Source organism: Trematomus bernacchii, unplaced genomic scaffold (genome assembly GCF_902827165.1).
Source record: "Trematomus bernacchii unplaced genomic scaffold, fTreBer1.1, whole genome shotgun sequence".
In the NCBI taxonomy this organism is placed as follows: domain Eukaryota; kingdom Metazoa; phylum Chordata; class Actinopteri; order Perciformes; family Nototheniidae; genus Trematomus; species Trematomus bernacchii.
This window is the reverse complement of record NW_022987564.1, coordinates 5,142,253-5,160,920: the sequence shown is the minus strand read 5'-3', so window position 1 is coordinate 5,160,920 and position 18,668 is coordinate 5,142,253. Positions and strand designations below refer to the sequence as shown.

Here is an 18,668-nt window from a genome sequence, read left to right as displayed (position 1 = left end):
TTTGTCCATGAAATACAATTATATTTCAATAAATATCAGAATGTTATCCTTTTGACAAAAGCAAACTATATAAATTCAGTTTCTGAAGAACAACGTTAATATATATTTTTTAATTATTCATTCATCTTTTTTGAAGAAAATCACTAACAAGCGAAATCACTGATACTATCCTAAAAGTGTTTCCTTGAAGAAGCAATATGACATGATGGATAAGAAGAAATGCACTCTGAATTGTTGGCCTCACCTTTATTAGTGTACAGTGTGAACTTTACAGTCATGCAGGCAGATTAAAATACACTTATTACATTTGGCTGAATTAAGGTTGAATTTCCTTTGATGTAACTGAGCAGTTTCTTCATGCTGCTGCGATGATCACAGTTTTTCTTGTTAGAGTACGACATTCATTTCCCTCCCGTCGGTATTTGAACATTCACATCGAGAGGGCTATACTTTGGATATTACATTTATAGCACTAGTTAAACAGTCCAATGTGCACTTGTACACAATTACATGCATTTTCACAGTATTGCACTTCATAAATACATGTTTCCTAAGGAATAAACACATTTACACACCCCTGATTTGCATACTACAGTATATATAGTATCAATAATATAATTGCCTCATTTGAAAGGCTCTTTTTTCTGTCTCTCTTTACAAAATAATTTCACAATACAGCTTATTTTTGCATTAACAGTCAGCAAGTCATACACATTGTAACTATTTCATATGATACAATCATTAAAACGTGTCCCACCACCACCGGTGTCCATAACAGTGCTGCAGCCGATGACTATAACAGGAAGTGGCTCCCTGAGGCCAGACAAAGATTGAAACCTGCAGGGGAGACGGTCGATTCACATGGCTCAGAGCAGGCGCAAGAGCTTCCTTTAGTCTCTTTCAGTCCATCATTTATTTTAAAGGGGTGAGACTTCAGTAGAAATCTGAAATATAGACCCCAGTGATCAGAAAGAGGAACTGTGAAGTTGCAATCAGGCAATTTGTCTCACTTTCCAGTTCAGGTGAAATACTTGCAACCTGTGGAGTCAATGAGGCAAGAGTCGGTGCATCTGAGCTGCCCAAAGGACCTGCGGAAGATGGGGAGATATTTTAGGGAAACATTTTCTTAAAAAGTGCAACTGATTTAAAGGGGGCTGTTGTGTAGTGGAAGCTTAGAATAATGAACAAAGCGGGTCTAGTCCAAACTGAACATTTTGATATATTTGAATGCAGCAGTTTACATCAAGAACGGTAGTTGTAGTGGAAACGTGCACTCGACATCTGGTATTCATTTCAATATCAACTAACCGGAAAAACACAGAGCAGGAGACTTCATTGTACTTCAAAATAAAAGCACTTCCTGTCAAACATTTTAAACAGAATTATTATCCTCATATTTAGAAGTAAATCAGGTAAAAATATGCTTCAGCATTTCTCCTGTAACGTATGTCAGTAAGCAAATAAACAATCAAACAAGTTTCAACGGGAGCGAAGGGGGGACGCCATTTCCCTGATTGGCAAAATGACCAAAAGACATCCCCTTTGTTTACCTGCTCACCCCCTATCCATCCCAGAGTAACATAAACTGTGCTTTGTGGTAGACATAATATATGGCCCTTACTCTTGATAAATCCATGGAGATGTCCTTGGTGTTGAAGGAGCAGACATGTTTGTAATTGTGAAGTTTTCTCTGAGTGTTTTGTCACTTTTGTCTTAAATCCATAATATTCTCTAAACTACATAACAGCCAGACAGACTACCTGATTACCCTGCTTCGAGTCTTAATGCTAAGCTAAACTAACTGCGCTATAAATCTTCTCAACTGTCAGCAAGAAACGGAAATGTGCGTTTACCCAAAATGCTGAACTTTTCCTTTAAGCATAATAATAAAGCATGCGTAAGGCAGCTAACTCATGGTGGTGCCAGGGTAATGCACCATCATCTCTGCAGGGTTTGAGAGACCTCCCACTATACAGTAAGTACGGTATTTCATTCCAATGACCGTTTACTGTCCTGAGTTGGTGCAGTATAAAAGTGCTGCGGTCTAAACTGCAGAAAGTCTTATTGTAGTATTTCTACACCAATAAATGGACACTTAGTGATTGTTTATGCACACTGTCAGTGAACATACCCGGGGAGATAGGATTTGCAGGTCTGATAACCAAAGTCCTTTCCATCACACTCCTCAATGCCGTCATGTCGGTAGCCATCGCCACAGTAGGCCCACTTACAGTCTGAAGTGAGGTGAGGAAATCGTATCGGTGGTGGCAGGGTATTGAGAGAGAGAGGAAGGGAGGGAAGGGAGAGAGAAGACGTTACTGATTGTTTTGGCACTCCTCCTGCGTGTTTTACAGTGATGCCAATACAGCATTTTGCTGCTAGTTTAATTGAACAGAGGAGAAGTGAGAGGATGGCAGGAAAAGAGAGGGGGAGATTAATGAACGATCAAGGAAAGGTTTCACAGTGTGTGTGTTCTGCTTTTATCCTCCGTCAGGTGGTTCAGACTCACTGCAGCTCTGCAGGAAGCTGGCTCCGCAACAGCAGGGCGGCGTTTCTGCAGCAACAGCCTAACCTTCTGTTTTGTTTCTAACATATACATTTGTTTATCTTAATTCTAGTTACACTGTATTACATAACATGAAGGGAATTGGTTTCCATATTATTTTTTTTTGTTGCACTTTTTTGCATATAGTACAGGTACTATGTAACGACATGGTTTCACTGCATTTGACCCATCCTAGTGTTAGGAGTTTTATAGCACATTTCAACCCAATTACAAGAAAATTAACAAACAAGTAAGCTAATGAATGCTTGTCTTTATCCATTACAGTTTGAATTGTTTTGAGCTAGTTCATTGAAATAAATATTAGGTGCCGCCAATTCATTCATGTTCCGAAAACCATTATCCCATTGCAGAGCAAGAATATACAACGAGATGATATGAGAGCGTTAGTATTTCTTTTAACAGTGACATACAATATTCAAAATATGACATTTCAGTTGTTGAGGTGACATCAGATCTGTTAGGAGCTTCAATGGACATTAAAGTCACATGCTTCATGTACATCATCTTTTGTGCGTAGAATCTTAATCCATAGCACTTTGTAGCATTTTGCTTTTAACAATACACAAACTTTTCCACTTCAGCCAAGCTTAAATCTGTAAATGAATACAATAAACTGCCTACTGTCTGTAGATCATTGTTCACCTCCACATTACCGGACGTGTGTTCAAATGAGCAACAGATGCTTGTAACTCACTGAGACAGGCATCGGTGACAATCTGGTTTCCATCATCACACTCCTCTCCGTGCTGGGCCTGCACCTTCCCGTCTCCACACACACCAACTCTGTCCGGGACTTTCTCTGTGGACTGGAACGGCTGGAAGGGCTGAACACGCAGGACAACAAACGCTAACTTGACATTTCAGGCAGTGAGAAAATCGTAACTTTAATTGTTAAGGCATTACGCTGAAACTGGACTTTATTAGGGGGAAAGTGAGCCCCTTACTTAAAATGATGCATGTAGTAGTTATATACATTTTCCCATCAAATCTAGACCAGTTTGGACGAATAAATCCTAAGTCAAAGTCCATTTATTAGTTTTTCTACAGCTTTTCAATTGTGTCTCATGGTCTTCCTTAGCTCCTGAAAAAGCCAGTAAGTGGACCTTGAGTTGAGATATCAAAAATGAACATTCACTCTTAAATACTGCTCAGTTTTAGCCTTGATGTGAGCTGTAAATGAACACTTACGTGCTCATTGGCATCAGTTTGAAAAAATACAGCACTGGTTATTTGAAGATCTTTAGTTTCATCCTAGCGAGTAAAAACACTAGTAGTGTGTACAGTACATAATAGTTGTTACCTGAATGGGCTTCCATCCATCTTTATCTTTGAAGTACAGCACCCTCTGGTCCTTCCTGAATGCTATTGAGTGGTCTAAACGCAGACGCTCCATCTCCTCCTCATTGTTTACCACAAATATCTGCACAGATACACAGTCAGCGCATTATGAGTCATGATTGTTTCAGTGGGAACAAATATTCAGTTTGGATAGATGAATAATATGGATGTGGTTTTATGTGAGGGATCTTACTGCAGGGACTTTATTGAGGCCCCCCCGCTGTGTGTAGCTTCCAAAAGGAGCATTATTGGCTCCAACAGTTGAATCACAGTCACAGCGACCCGCTGGACCAGGAAGACCCTTCTCCCCCTTTTCCCCTACTACATAGAGACCTGTAAAAGAAAAAATCCCATACAAAATAGGATGATAATAAGATCACCTTTAATGTCTGTCACATAGCAAATAAATTAAACATGAATTCTACTTTGACATGGCTCAACAACAAACGAAACAAAGCACATTTAATGACTAAAACACATACGTAAAATAGGACTAAAACTGTTAAAGCTACAGTTGATAAGGATAATAAATTGAAGAGAATAGTTTCAACAGGTCAGTGTAGTGCCTATTTTCATTTGTTAAGGGTTATGTTTTCCGGGTTAATGGGACGTAATGATAGCAGTAACTTAAATATGTGTTTGAGAGGAGTCCTGCTTTATCAGAGAGGCTTTCCTCATCATTGACCCACTGACCCGGAGTATAGTTTATAGTTCAGATGGGGCAGTTTGGGGCGAACTAATCATTTTGCTGGCTTTATAACTTATGCTGTAAATAATATAGGTTGTAGTAATTTCAGGCTGATTGAGCACCAGTGTGTGAGTTGCTGTACCTGAGGCAGGTGGACCAGGTGGTCCTGGATGGCCATTTGGTCCTGAAGGTCCATGGGGGCCCATGACTCCTGGGGTGCCAGAGTGACCCTTCATGCCCTATGCAAACCAGGAAGCATCCCAATATTAGGAAATACACAAACATACTGGAGGTACTCACATTCCACTGCCACCTGTGCATAGCTGCCATTTGTGTTAATGTATACAATGTAATGTAACAGAAAATGTGTGTGTTTACATGCATAGACTGTACATGTGTAGGCTGAGAAGATGCAACAGACCCCCCCTCCCTACAGAAGTCTTTGCTAAGGATATCTTGAGTTATTTAATTAGCCGAAGAGAAGACGCAGCTCTCACTTGAGCATCTTTCTTCCTCGTCTTCCTCACCTGTTTGCCTCTCTTCCCTGGCCGTCCAGTGGGTCCTCTCTTCCCTGCCACTCCCGACCCTCCCTTTGTTCCCTGCTCACCCTGGGAAAAGAGTAGTGGAATAATCAGTTTGAATCAGACTCCTAACTGTCCTTATACTACCTACAGTATAATACTTACCTTCTGTCCAAGCATCCCAGGCAAACCAATGGAGCCCTGCATGAAGACAAAATGAGAGCTTGGTGTCAGAAAAGTCATTATTTCAGCAGAGCAGAGATCCATAACATCTTTAAATTGAATCTTTCACTGAGGCTCAAGTGAGCTTGAAATGTCGGGACCTGAGAGAAAGAGTAAAGTCATCTACTTTTTATTCTAACCAGCATTTTACATTTTCAAGTCCATTATAACACAGCATGAGGTGCTTATAATGCTCAAAGCCTGGGCTGTAAGAGTTACACAACACAGTACATTCAAATACAATTTTAGGATCTGCTATTAAGAGAAAAATGACAACTGTCCACCAACCTTATCTCCTTTTGGTCCTGATGCTCCAGGGTCACCATGACGCCCCTTGAAAAAATAAAAGAGTAAAATAAATCAAGGAAGGATTTAATAATTCTGTTGTGACATGTGGCAGACATGTGTAGTGAGAGAAGTGATTCTGAACCTACCTTATCTCCTTTGTAACCAGGCAAACCCTGAAAAAACACACAGGGAATATAACAGCAGATAACGAAAGACTGTTTCTCTTTTCTTCCCTATCATTAACATAATTGTGTGTATGCCTGTGTAAAGATATGACTTGCCTTTGTCCCTGATGGTCCCCTTAGTCCTGGTAATCCCATGAGTCCTGGATCCCCTTTCTCAGCCTAAAAAACCCATACAGGTTCATGTTCTTATATAGCAAAGTGTAAGACCACAACACATTGTGATATAACAGTTACCTGGGGTCCCTCTGGTCCAAGCCATCCTTGTAGTCCTAGTTTCCCTGGGAGGCCTGGAGCCCCTGTACGACCCTAAGGCACACACAGGATCAGAGAATGCACTTATTGAATCTGTTGATGCTTTTTCAACCTCTTCTTGTTGGAAATGACGACTCAGTTGCTTTAAATGGCACTAAACAGTTTGCAGTTCTTTCCTCTTTGAGTGTTAATAGTCTTATCCTCAACAGCAGAATGTGTTAACCTTGTTCTCCAAAACAAATTGAATAATTGAATTCATGACGTAAAGAATGAGTTCAACATTCTTTGATTTGTTGCCAGAAGCTTTGAGGAAATTATATTAGATGAGGTAAGTGTAGCATACATTCTGGAAACAGGGGAACAGCAAGCCTTTTTTTTAACCAAATGTACAATAATCAGCCTATCAGAAACTCTTCAAAGATATTATAATTTGTTTTAAATATATTGTCTAATCAGTACATAATCTGTGGTGCAAAAATGACAAGATATAGTTTCACAGTGGGGTTTATCTGACTCTTGGGATGAATCAATAAGCATCTTTTCTAAAACGTCAGGCTTTCCTTTTAAACTTGGACTGATTTCTGCTTCTGATATGCTGATGAGCTGCAGCATTTTACGTTTGCCAAGATGCTTCTTTAATGGCCCTGTTTCCCCCTGAAAAAAGAGCCACTGATATCCTTAGAGTGTAACCAGGTTAAATAAGGGTCATAAACAAATTAGCATGTTACACGGACCTCGTATGATTTCCTAATGGGACATGACAGAGGACAAAACCCCGCATGCCAACTGCTTTTACAATGCCACTAAGATTCAATAATTAGCAGACAGGAATAAAAGCCTAATCAATGTTGCGCTATCGCCAGCTCCCTTCAAGCAAGAAAAGCCAAATGCATTACAAATCAGCCTCGCATCTCAATGGGACAAGTATCCCAGAGCGGCCGCCATGCTACCAGCGTGCTCTCATTTAGCTGGCCGTCATTAAAACAGCAGCCTGTAGAGACACCGTGGACCTGCTGCTGCTGTGTGCAGTGATTTATCACGGAGAGCAAAAGCACTTAGGGAGATTAAAGTGCAGAAGTGGAGTGCTGGAGAGCCTGGATCAGCAGGACTGGAGTCCAGTACGAAGAGTAATGGATCCGGGCCCAAGGAAAGGGAGAGGGGAGGAAGAAGGAAGCAGAGGAAAAGGATAGAGGGGAGAAAGAGAGGTGAGACATCCTGGGATGTGATCGAGCTTTGCTACATGGAAAGAGCGGGACTAATGTAGCGTGACCCATTTAGCAGCAGCAGAGGATATTCTGAGCACATCAATAGACAAATCACATCACAGAGATGGAGGATGCATAAGGGGGGGGGACGGAGAGAGAAATTCAGATCCCATTATACCAAGGACATGCGAGATGGACCAGAGAGAGACGAGCGAGGCGAGGCGACATGCGGGAGGAGAGGCTCACCTTTGACCCGGGACGTCCAATTTCTCCCTGGAGGAGGACAAATGAGGAGAGAGGAGATGCAGCAGTCATTAGAGCAGAGAGGAACACAAGGACACACGCACAGATACTTCAACAGCAAAGTACATTTTCAAGACTAACAAAACCCAAACACACACCTTCTCGCCTTGTGGTCCTCGGATGCCGGGTAATCCACCTTGACCCTGAAAAATAAGACTACATTTATATCCAGCTCACATCATTTAACAGAGCTTGGTCCATTTGTAAATAAATCAATAATATTGAGGTCATTTTGTTTCATTTAAATTCAACAATATTCTATCTAAATGGCTCCAGTGTCATGGATGCACATTAGCTGAAAAGTGGTGCAGGCCGTGATGAGAGTATATACATTGTGTTGTATTTATATAAGGGTCTTGCCTCTGGGCCCTGGGGTCCTGGGGGTCCTGGAGGTCCAGCTGAACACCCGGGTGTGACAGGTTTTTCCTTTTCCTTTACCTCTCCTCCAAACACGCTTGGCTCCAACACGCTAACACCACCCTTCAGTCAAACACACAACATCCAACCTGTTTCAATCCTATACTCTTAGCATGCAAATGTGTGTAAATGAGGTGTAATAAGGCATCAGGTGTGTGTTTGTGAACACCTACGGGGCTGCCATGCTTCCACAGCTGAGGCGGCGGGGGGAAGAGAGGTGGGGGGGGGCGGGGACATCAGACAGCAGGGGTCAAACGTCAGCGGCTCATCCAGAAACCTGAGAACTGAGAGGGAGCCAGAGTTTAAAAGATGCATGCAATATGTGTTATTTGCCTTATATGACAAGTTAAATATTCAACTTACCTGAGCGGGGGGAGAAGATGCTGTCCATGTAAGAGTGGCGGGCCCACGCAGAGCACAGCAGGAAGTGGAAGGACACGGCAAGTTTGATCAGATCCATCCTTATGGTTTACTCTCCCTGAAGCGGACAACACAAGCTGTCAAACACACACTCTATTTCTGCTGAGCTTAATGCAGTAACTGGCAGCTGTCACTTTTTCCTTACTCCCTCTAAAGGGTGTCACTTTTTCATCAACCACTTAACCCCCCTCCCTCTCCCTCCCTCCCTCTCTCTCTCGCTCTCTCTCTCTCTTTCCTCATAGCATAATAAACTTGTTGCAGCTCCACACTGCAGCAGATGCAGCACCGCTGTAATACCAGTTGTGCACCAAACCCCCTTCAGCCAGAATTAGACAGAGGGTGTGTGGGGGGGTGCTGTCACTCAGGCTAATTATGACTTCTAACACTTCATGTTAGAAGTCATAAGGCTTCTTCATTTACACAAACATTTCATTTCCAGTATGCTCATATTTCGTCTGGTAGTGGATGATATTAGAAGTCAATGCAGAACGAATGCATGCAGTAGTCTTTATTAATAAGCCTCAACATTCCCGTCTTATACTATCTAATTTAACGTACACAATGCCTCAATGCACAGATGATATAGTTAAATGATAGCAATGTCATCTAACATCCATGCTTTCCAATGCACAAGACCCCCCTTACCTTCCACTTGAGATTGTGCCGCACTTGTGTACACGTTGCTGGATCCCCTCTCACTTAATGCGCGGTGTGCAGACCCTCAGACTGGGGCTCCTCTGGCATCTGGCGAGCTGTAGACCGCTAATAAATCTGATCCACTTATCGACCCACTTCTGCTGTTCAATACCAACACAGATGCAGAAGGAGGATGGTTTTTATTTGTTCTCCCCGGGGGCTGAATGTCCCAGCAGAGGCCACTGAGTGGAGGCAGCACAGCGGTGGCGGCTCACTGTCAGCGGGTCCGGGTGGTCCAGTCTATGGTCCGGGTCGTTCGGTCTATGGTCTGGATGACACAGTCTGTGGTCTGGATGACACAGTCTATGGTCCGGATCAGAGGCTCGTTAGCTGCTGTGTCTTCTTGATCGACTTCACAGCAGCTGGATGAATATATGGGTTGGCGGCACCAACATTTTATGTCGGCATGCATACAGTACACTCGTTTGGCACGTTTTAAGTCTACTGATGGTTTCTGCAGCAGGGAACTGGCGCCCTCTGCTGGGTGTTTTAGTGAATGGCAGAAATAATAGGAAAAGTCAATATCCCTTAACTTTGCCCTACATTATTGACTTATTCTTATACAACTCTTAAAATAGATGAGTGAAACTGACATAGGGTAGGGCTCTTTTTGAACTACACAATCTCTGTCCGGTATGTTTTCTCTATTTTTTGGTAACAATAACTGGATTATTTTTATTAACTGTAAATTTGTATTTCAACATGTATATTTTCTGCATTTTTAATGCTATTTTATTTATTTTAGAGATGTTTACATTTTGAATTGTATATTTCTAGTCTTTTAATTTCTCTAATGTACAATGCCTTATCTTTTTATGCTGCTGCAACGCAAATAAGTACATATTATTATCTTATGTTATTTATAATAGGTTTATGTCTTTGTAATTATTTTTCTGACATTGGACCACCTTTATGTTATGGTGTCAATAGTGTGTGGTTAAACCAAGTACATCACAGACAACCAAAAGTCTAAATAACTAACTTAATACATCAAAAACAAAATAATTCTCAGTAAGAAAAGTGCTTTCTAAGTGGAAGGAAACAATAACTGGATCATTTATTTCCCCCTGGAATCACTGACTCAAGTAGAAATATTTTATTGCCACATTAATTTATTCAAGTCAAGGTCAAGGTATTGTCTAGAAAAGTAAAAATAGAGTAACAAAAAGCAACTTTATATAAATGACAAATCAGTTTGACATTCCAGTTCTTAAGTCAGAAACACATTCATTCATAAATGAATGAATACAAAACACACTCATATTAAAGTGCCGCTCTCGTGAAAGTAATCACACCAAGTAGCTTAAAAAGAGGAAATATAATACAATCCAGCACCGTCAAACAGTTTTTCAAAGTATTGAGACTTTAGAGAAAAGCTCTACGAGTAGTAAACAAAATATAATAGAAAAATAGACCTGAACATGAGCTGTGCAGCGAGAGTTAAAGTAGCAAACATGCAGAGTTTGTGCGAGCAGTAGTAAATGGTAAACAACTGTTTTTCGAAAGTCCCAAAGGAAGGCTGCCTCTTTAAGAAGCCTCGACTGAGAAATGTCTGGAAAACACACGAAGGCTGACTCATACGATAATTAAAAACAGTCTCACACAAAAGCTGTGTGGGAGCAATGCTGTAATGTAACAAAATGCAGAAAGAGAACTTTAACTCTACTTTAAAACAAAGAATACACTCTATTGTTTTTCCTAAATGTACAGTGCTTCTGTCCACAGCTGTGTGTGTGTGTGTGTGTTTTGTTTGTCAGTTTATTCAGAGGTGGAGTCCTTTAGATACGCTATAATATCCACTCTTTCCCTTTTCTTTCTGATCCCACTGAAGATCATCTTGGTACCAGGAATGTACTTCTTAGGGTTTTGAAGGTAGACGATCAGGGTTTCCTCATCCCATATGATGCCTACAAAACAAACACACACATTAAACAACATGTTTTGCATGAGTATGAAAAATCTGCCTTCTCACACATCTGATAACTGTTTTTAGGTTTTATGACCTAGTGTTAGAGCAGTTTTTAGAGCGAGAGAGTCTGCCTGTTCAGACTTGCTGCTCTTATCGTCAGGTAGAGAAAGGACCAAGCTGCTTCTCAGCTAGAGCTGTAACGATTAGTCGATTGACAGGAAAATACTTGCAAACTATTTCACTAATCCATTTATTGTTAAAATATACTTTACAAAATATACTGACAAAATGTAAATACATTCACAATTGTCTTACATTTGATAGGTTAATCAAATAATCCAGAAAAACATTTGATATTGAATATTTGACAACGAAGATAATTGTTTGTTCAGCTCTGTAGAATAACTTTGTGAGATAATTTCTACACATATAAAACATGCAGATGCATATTGATATGTTGTATTCATGGGACAAAGGAGAGACAGAATTTGATACCATGTTTAAACCAAATTATAATTCTGAGTTAAAGTAAAACGATCAGATGATTACACTATGATCGCTGATGTAAGACTTATGAAGGCTTGTCAAAAGGGCTAGACAGCTAACTTGTGGAATCTGGGCCAATGAATGAACTTGAAGGGCCCTCAGTTAGGTGCATGGGTTTTTGGCAATTACAGGAAGTTGTACTGACAATGCAACTTTATATAGATACAATATAAAGTATTGGACACTGGATGAGTTAAAGCATTAAAGAAATCATCAGAAACTGTGCTAAATAGTACAGTTGATATGCTTTCTCTGTCTTTCCTTTAACAACTTTTAGAGAACAGTTTGGCAGGTTACCATGGTGGTGTTTGATTGGAAAAAGTGGACCAGTTTTAACATCATGACATAGACCTGGTTAAATAAAACATTATTGAAGTGCAAAACAACCCTTTTGTTAGAATGTATGCATTCACTGGTAAACATGTTTAATGTAATGTTTTATGGTTTAAGATTAACAACCATACATCCTAAAATGTAGCCTACTTTTGTCAAAGATATACAAACAAGTAAACACTGGATTAACATGTTTGGGTAAACTTTATAGTAAAAATGTGGGGTGGTTAGAAACGTTGCTTAATGCTTGCTATACTGGGGTGCATTGTTATATAGATAATTCCTCTTTGGCTGGTTGGAGTTTGGTTGTCTGTATGAACTTTTGATCCTTACCTTTGTCGATGTTGGCCTGTGTGTACTTGTAGCCAGATGCCTGTCCTGTCTTCCTCCCAAACAGACCCCACAGGTTGGGTCCCGTCTTGTGACGCCCCCCCTCTGTCACTGTGTGACACTGGGAGCATTTCTGAACAAATACCTTCTTCCCTTTGTTGATGTCCCCCATGACCAGGAGCTGGGAGGAGAGGAAATGGTGGCAAACAATGAGAGTTACAGTCAGGAGCACTGAAAAATACTAGTGATTCAAAATGTGAGAGTGGAATTAATATGGAGTCCGAAATTATTTATGACACAATGTTTTCTGGGGCATATTGGTAGTTTAATAACCCTCACACTTACGGGTTGTTTTAGAAATCCAGTACATTATTATTATTATGTTATTATGTCGAAAAAGACAGACCTATGCTGTAGAAAGTAGGTCAAGCTACAACTGCGTGTTAGCCTGACTGAAAAAGATCGCTTACACATAGCCTATCTTTTTTTTCATTTTAACTATTGAAATCATGAAACTGCGTGGTAAAACGCGACTACAACATAATTCAGCACAGACATGTTGTTTTTACCGGAGGAAGAAGTGAAAATACAACAAACAAGACAACGTAACAAAAAGTTAGAGATTTTAGTTTACCGTAGTCTACCAAATAATGCTGTGTGTAGTTCAAGGACCTCCAGGTAAAAGTGTCCTCCCCTTTCCAAAGAATGTGATTGTTGTTGTTGTTTGCTAAAGTTTCTAGCTGTTTTCCCTTTTAAACTACTCGAACAAGTACACGACCGGATCTGCTCCCAAATGTAGGAAGGAAGGGGTTGGGTCGGATTGAATAAGCAGTGATAAAACTTTCGGATAAACTCGTTGCGCAACTCAGTGAAGAGGCAGCTTCAGAATGTCGGTCACACCCATTTGAAGGCAGGTGAGGTGTGTCGTTTGCAATGTATGGGAACACATACCTGTTGTGAAAAAGGCGTTATTGATATCAATGTAAATTAGAGTGAATATTTACTTTTAAGTGCATTACAGAGATTATGAGGTACGTGATAATTTGATTTAGGACTTTACTGTGGTTTAAACCACAATAATGCACTAAAAAAGTAAACCAGTAGAACTAGACCGGGGTGAAGTAAGTTTCATGTTGGAGATTTGATCAAAATGTCTTCTAGTCATCTGCCATGGTAAATTGCCCATATTAGATAACTGACGTGTCATGATTTGATTTTACAAAGATATATTTTTTTAGAGATAATTTTTTTGGTGACAATTCTGCATTTTTTTATTGAAAAGTCATGATTTCTTTTCAAAACTCTCACGTCACGTTACAGTACCTTGTGATTCAAATCAATGCAGAACTGTATTACTTTGACAATTAGAACAAACCTCTTTTTTATGTAATGGATTTTAGTGAGTGTTTTACTTTACATGGATACTGTTATGAAATTCAACAGTTTCTTTGTTGAAAAGTCTCAATACTTAACAAAATGTCATATATTTCATGTGACCCATTGACTCAAAATGTATGCAGCATTGTATAACACTCATGGACAAGTAGTACATACCTCTTTTCTCTAATAGAATGTAGTACTTTTTATATTTTATACAAATATTGTTGTCAATATTCAACAGTTTCCATTTGGATGTCAAAGGACAATGACTGTTACAAAATACAAAAATGTCATATTCATATATATCTCCAAGCAGTATACAAAGTCTAATAGTGACTCACATACCGTATAACAAACCTGTTGTATAAGAGCAAGGCTTATTGAACACGTTCCTTCACAATGAACATGGGCGCTGATTTAATGCCTTTTTCACATTCATATTTTGACATATCACAGTAATAATGGATTAGCAACAACGTGATTTTCCTGCTGAAATGAGTCTCAATATCTGCTGTTATGCGTATAGACATATTCTCGATAATGATGCCTTTGATCCATAGAGAACCGCAGTGAATCTATCGATTAGATTTATGATTAGAAAATTATAAAAGTAGGGTAGACATGTGGAGATTACCCGGCTGAACAAAACGTGATCTGTCTCTTAAATGTGTGTCAACCACAGACCTTATTTCAAGCTATTTTCCAAAATCCTATGGAGAAATTGCATTGCATTTTTGTCGAAGGAACCGGAAGAAGTTTACTTCCGGGTTTTAGGACGCGTCACTGCGGTTTTCTATTCAGGTGTCTTATAGGCGCAGCCATATTAATGAGCCAGAATAATTACCAGGGTGTTAGAACTGACACACCTAAGAAGAATGCAGCCATTGTCAATGTCAATACACTGGTGCTCTTCCTGTCCTGACACGTGTCTGCTGTGAAGAAGATTTACATTCAGATCCAGTTATTTTGTCAAAGAAAGAGTAGGGATTCAGAAAGAGCAGGAATTCAGAAAGAGGTGATGTTTGGATGCTGACAGGAACATAGCATAAAGATAAGGGACTGAAAGGGGTGTCATCTGGGAACTGGCCCCTTTATTTGGTAAAAAATAAAAGGCTATATTTTCCAAATCCTACCATTTGGTCCTTTGAAGAGCTGTTTAAACGCTATGTATGTGTTGGTTTGTTTGTTTGTAACCCCTTGAGTTAATATAATTATCTGTTGAGACACTAAACTAATGTGTGTCTCCCTCTAGTGGTCAGTCACTGCGGACACACACACACACACACACACACACACACACACACACGCGCACACACACACACACACACACACACACACACACACACTGTTTTGAAGGTGATCTTCAGAAGGCTTCAAACTTTTAAGTCCCACCTGAAGACCCACCTCTTTTCTCTCGCTTTCGAGTCAGTTTGAGCTATGTTTTATCGATTTGTATGCTTGGATTGTCTGTCCATAGCCTTTATGTGCCTTTTATCTATTCTTATGTATGCCTTTTATCTATTCTTGTGTGCCTTTTATCTATTATTGTAATATTATATTTTATTATAATGTTATGTTTGCTGTGAAGCACTTCGGTAAACCCTCTGTTTTTAATATGTGCTATATAAATAAAGTGGATTGGATTGGATTGGCTTGTTATGATCACATCATTTAAAAGCCACTTCAAATACGTCTGCAGCCTGCTTGATTAAAAATATGAAAACAAATTTTAATGAATATGTATAACATCATTTAAAAAATAAATCCTCTATGTTTTAAATCTTTTGAAAGAAATTAAAATAATGTTCGTTTTGATTTCCATTAGAAGCATCCCCCCATCAATCTGATTTCCCAAATAATTATAAACCCAATAAAACCCAAACCACTCGCTTGAAACTTTTATTATGATGTCACAGTAATATAACTTTAGAATGACTCGTACATTGGAATATTTCAACATACTTATCTATTCTTTAACCTTTGATATTTATCATTCTGACTGTACAAAAAAACACTCTAGTGATATTTACAAGTTATATAGACCCTGGTGTTGGCTTGTCAAAACCTCTTTCATCCCTTTAAAGGTCTTTCCTTGCATTTCCAACTCTTCTGAGCTGGTTGTAAAGTCAAACACTGCAGCCCTGTGGGAAGAGAACACAACGTTGTTAGCAAACAAAAGTCACAGTCATGGTACATTTATTTGGAAATAAAGGGGTTAAAAGTTGCACCCACCATTGCAAGCCAGCGTTTAATATCTGTGCTTTGGTCATTGTCCTCAGAAGGCTCCAGAAGGGACTGCGTCTCCCAAACCTCTGGGGCAGCTGTGCTTCTCGGTCCTCACGGCACTCGGCACACAGGTCCCAGGAGCGCCCAAACCTCTGGGGCAGTTGTGTTTCTCGGACCTCACGGCACTCGGCACACAGGTCCCAGGAGCGCCCAAACCTCTGGGGCAGTTGGGTAATATCATCACCAGGCAAATTCTCCCTGCCGAAACGCATGGGTACGTTGGCGTGCAGGTAGAGAGGTTTGGCCGTGGGGGGGTGGAGCTTGATGATGGTCGGGCCGCTGATTCTGCTGGTGGTCGGGTTCACGTGCACTTTGTAGCTCTCCAGATCCAAACTCTTGCGAATGTCACTTTTTGTCTGGAAGCAAAAACATGTGGAAGTCAGAATCAGTCTGATTTAAAGGTCCCATGTCATGGCCATTTCTACTGATCATAATTCCATTGTTGAGGTATCCTAAAATAGATTTATATTGTGCAATTTTCCAAAATCACATTGGTTTCTCATACAGCATCTCTGTATAGTATGTGTATTCACTCTCTGTCCTAAACAGCTTGTTGGAGCTCCTGCCCCCCCCTCCCTATGAGCCCAGTGGCCGTCTGCGAGACAGCGAGACACAGCGAAACCCAGCCCGAACACACACACACACACACACACACACACACACACACACACACACACACACACACACACACACACACACACACCCGCAGCCTGGCTGGGAGTTTGTGTGTGTGCTCACACACCGACTCACAGCCTCGCCGCGTCCCGCCGTCTCAGGGAGGAGAAATCGGCGGAGCTGCAGCCGAGAAAAGATTGTGTGTGTGTGTGTAACGTAACGGCTCCGCGGACGTAACGTAATGGCTCCACTGATTGGTCCATTTGGACCAATGGGTCCATTTGGGTATGGGCACGTCACTGTACCCAGGAAGAAAAAGAGAAATCTCCAATGAGGCGTTCTGGGGCAGCATAGACACGTCTTTTCTGTGTTAGAGTTTTACTCGCTACAGGGTGTACTTTGAGCGTTTGTGACTCTGCAGACCGTTTACATGCATTAAAAGCTACATAACACACAAGGGGACGGGTAATAACCAGAAAAGCATGACATGGGACCTTTAAAGAATATTTTCATGAATGTTGTCGATTACTAGCTTATTAGTCAACTAGTTTTATGATAATTTCATCTTTTTCTGTAAAGTTTTAAACAAATATGACACATTGCTGGTTCCATCTTCTCATATGATGAGGATTTGTTGCTTTTTTGTCATATAAATAATGATCACGGCAATATCTTAGGTGTTTAGACAGTTGGTTGGAGACATACATATTTTAAATAAGTCATCTTAGGTTCATCTTTGACATAAGACAACAGTATAATTTATTACCACAATTATTTGTTTCAGAATTAGTTTTGACCACTCATATTTTCTCTAGGTTGGATCACATAATTTCCCATTATTATTTCATACACAGTACAATCAAAAGCAACACCATCATGTACGTGAACATGAGTGACCCATTTACATATTTTCTTGTAAAAGATATGTGACAATTGCTTTAAATAGTTGGAATCAATTGTAATTTTGCGATCTTGAAAGTTGTAGTACAGAATACTAGGAAAGTGGAGCTGTCCAAAACACATAAATACTCAATTTATAATCATATATGACAAATGAAAGTAGGAAATCCTTACATTTGATAAGCTTAATAACATATAATATGTGGCATATTTGTTTGAAAAATGACAAGTGCCAATTAAAAATTAATGAATCTACTTACATTTGAACTGTAAAGGACTAATTGAATAAGCATCATTGGATAGTCCTTACCTGTTGCTGTTTCCTCACACTGTGTCTTCCATAGTCGCTGCTCAGCAAAGTTTTATCCCTGTTGATAAATGTCCCGTGTACCTGCAAGTCAGACGCCCCGAGCATCAGGAGCAGCACTACAGTCAGCATGTTAACAGCAGGAGACATGTTGTCTGAGGACCCCTCTGACCACAGTTATTAAAGACCCCTGAAACGTACGTCACCTGTCACATATTGTAGACACACACACACACACACACACACACACACACACACACACACACACACACACACACACACACACACACACACACACACACACACACACACACACACACTTACGCACATACACTAATTCAAACTGAGCAAATTCCTGCTTTAATAATCTTCCAGCTCTGAAGAATAGATTTGGAAAGGCATTTATGTCCTCATTAGGCTGCTGAATGAACCTGTTGGCAGAGGGGAAGGAAACTAAACACAGGCATCTTATGGAAATGGCCAATTCACATTCAATACACGTGATACAGGATGTGTTGTTCGATATAAAGGCTCTATTTTCCCCTTTACTACAAGCTCTGCTCATTATGTGGCAACGTCAATTAGAGACTAAGCAAGCTGCTTTGAAGGACACAGGTTCACAAGTGGATGTGTTTGAGTTTTCTTTTATGTCTGGAGAAATTTGAGCTCTGTTTTTGATTCATTCAGTTATTTCCTCTTTTATTAGAATATAACAATTGTAATCTAACATTTCCTTTAACCCTTTTTTTTGCCATAATTTAATTTGTGGAAATAAGAGTAAAGGTTGAAGACTCTTTACAATGCTCTGGCCCGTACGCCAGTGTTAGAGTCCAGTGTTTTTCCATAATGACCCATAAGATATAATAATACTTATATGATAAAGCTGGTGATATTTCCGCTATTTCCGACACACAGAAGAGCAAAAATAAATACATAAATAAATAAAACGATAAAGAAGCCC

The 18,668-nt window shown here is 40.0% G+C and overlaps 3 protein-coding genes across 3 annotated transcripts; all 3 read right to left on the bottom strand.

Annotated features, from left to right (window-relative positions):
• Nucleotides 1-243: 243 nt before the first annotated feature.
• On the bottom strand, nucleotides 244-9,468 carry wu:fc38h03 (acetylcholinesterase collagenic tail peptide). The gene is given in 19 exon segments (XM_034125159.1): nucleotides 244-1,088; nucleotides 2,132-2,234; nucleotides 3,261-3,390; nucleotides 3,867-3,986; nucleotides 4,098-4,237; nucleotides 4,735-4,831; nucleotides 5,120-5,200; nucleotides 5,279-5,314; nucleotides 5,624-5,668; nucleotides 5,770-5,796; nucleotides 5,905-5,967; nucleotides 6,043-6,114; nucleotides 7,512-7,538; nucleotides 7,667-7,711; nucleotides 7,929-8,048; nucleotides 8,159-8,212; nucleotides 8,214-8,269; nucleotides 8,349-8,463; nucleotides 9,051-9,468. Coding segments are annotated over 18 exon segments (1,383 nt in total). The 5' UTR covers nucleotides 8,446-8,463; nucleotides 9,051-9,468; the 3' UTR covers nucleotides 244-1,018.
• Nucleotides 9,469-10,182: 714 nt separating this feature from the next.
• LOC117478423 (cytochrome c-a) lies at nucleotides 10,183-13,075 on the bottom strand. The gene is made up of 3 exons (XM_034125468.1): nucleotides 12,854-13,075; nucleotides 12,223-12,400; nucleotides 10,183-11,008 (listed from the first exon to the last, which is right to left on the bottom strand). The coding sequence occupies exons 2-3, from the start codon at nucleotides 12,389-12,391 to the stop codon at nucleotides 10,860-10,862; spliced, it is 318 nt and encodes a 105-aa protein (XP_033981359.1). The 5' UTR covers nucleotides 12,392-12,400; nucleotides 12,854-13,075; the 3' UTR covers nucleotides 10,183-10,859.
• Nucleotides 13,076-15,625: 2,550 nt separating this feature from the next.
• On the bottom strand, nucleotides 15,626-17,857 carry npvf (neuropeptide VF precursor). The gene is made up of 4 exons (XM_034124489.1): nucleotides 17,711-17,857; nucleotides 16,002-16,241; nucleotides 15,832-15,944; nucleotides 15,626-15,740 (listed from the first exon to the last, which is right to left on the bottom strand). The coding sequence occupies exons 1-4, from the start codon at nucleotides 17,855-17,857 to the stop codon at nucleotides 15,626-15,628; spliced, it is 615 nt and encodes a 204-aa protein (XP_033980380.1).
• Nucleotides 17,858-18,668: the final 811 nt, after the last annotated feature.

What these genes read in the sequence shown, in the direction of transcription:
- LOC117478423 (XM_034125468.1), bottom strand. Translation starts at nt 12,391, where the DNA reads ATGGGGGACATCAACAAAGGGAAGAAGGTATTTGTTCAGAAATGCTCC. An exon ending in ACAGGCCAACATCGACAAAG is followed by an intron (nt 11,009 to 12,222) that starts GTAAGGATCAAA and finishes TTTGTTTTGTAG; the next exon opens with GCATCATATGGGATGAGGAA.
- npvf (XM_034124489.1), bottom strand. Translation starts at nt 17,857, where the DNA reads ATGTCTCCTGCTGTTAACATGCTGACTGTAGTGCTGCTCCTGATGCTC. An exon ending in GTGTGAGGAAACAGCAACAG is followed by an intron (nt 16,242 to 17,710) that starts GTAAGGACTATC and finishes TTTTGCTTCCAG; the next exon opens with ACAAAAAGTGACATTCGCAA. An exon ending in TGTGTGCCGAGTGCCGTGAG is followed by an intron (nt 15,945 to 16,001) that starts GTCCGAGAAACA and finishes CTGTGTGCCGAG; the next exon opens with TGCCGTGAGGACCGAGAAGC.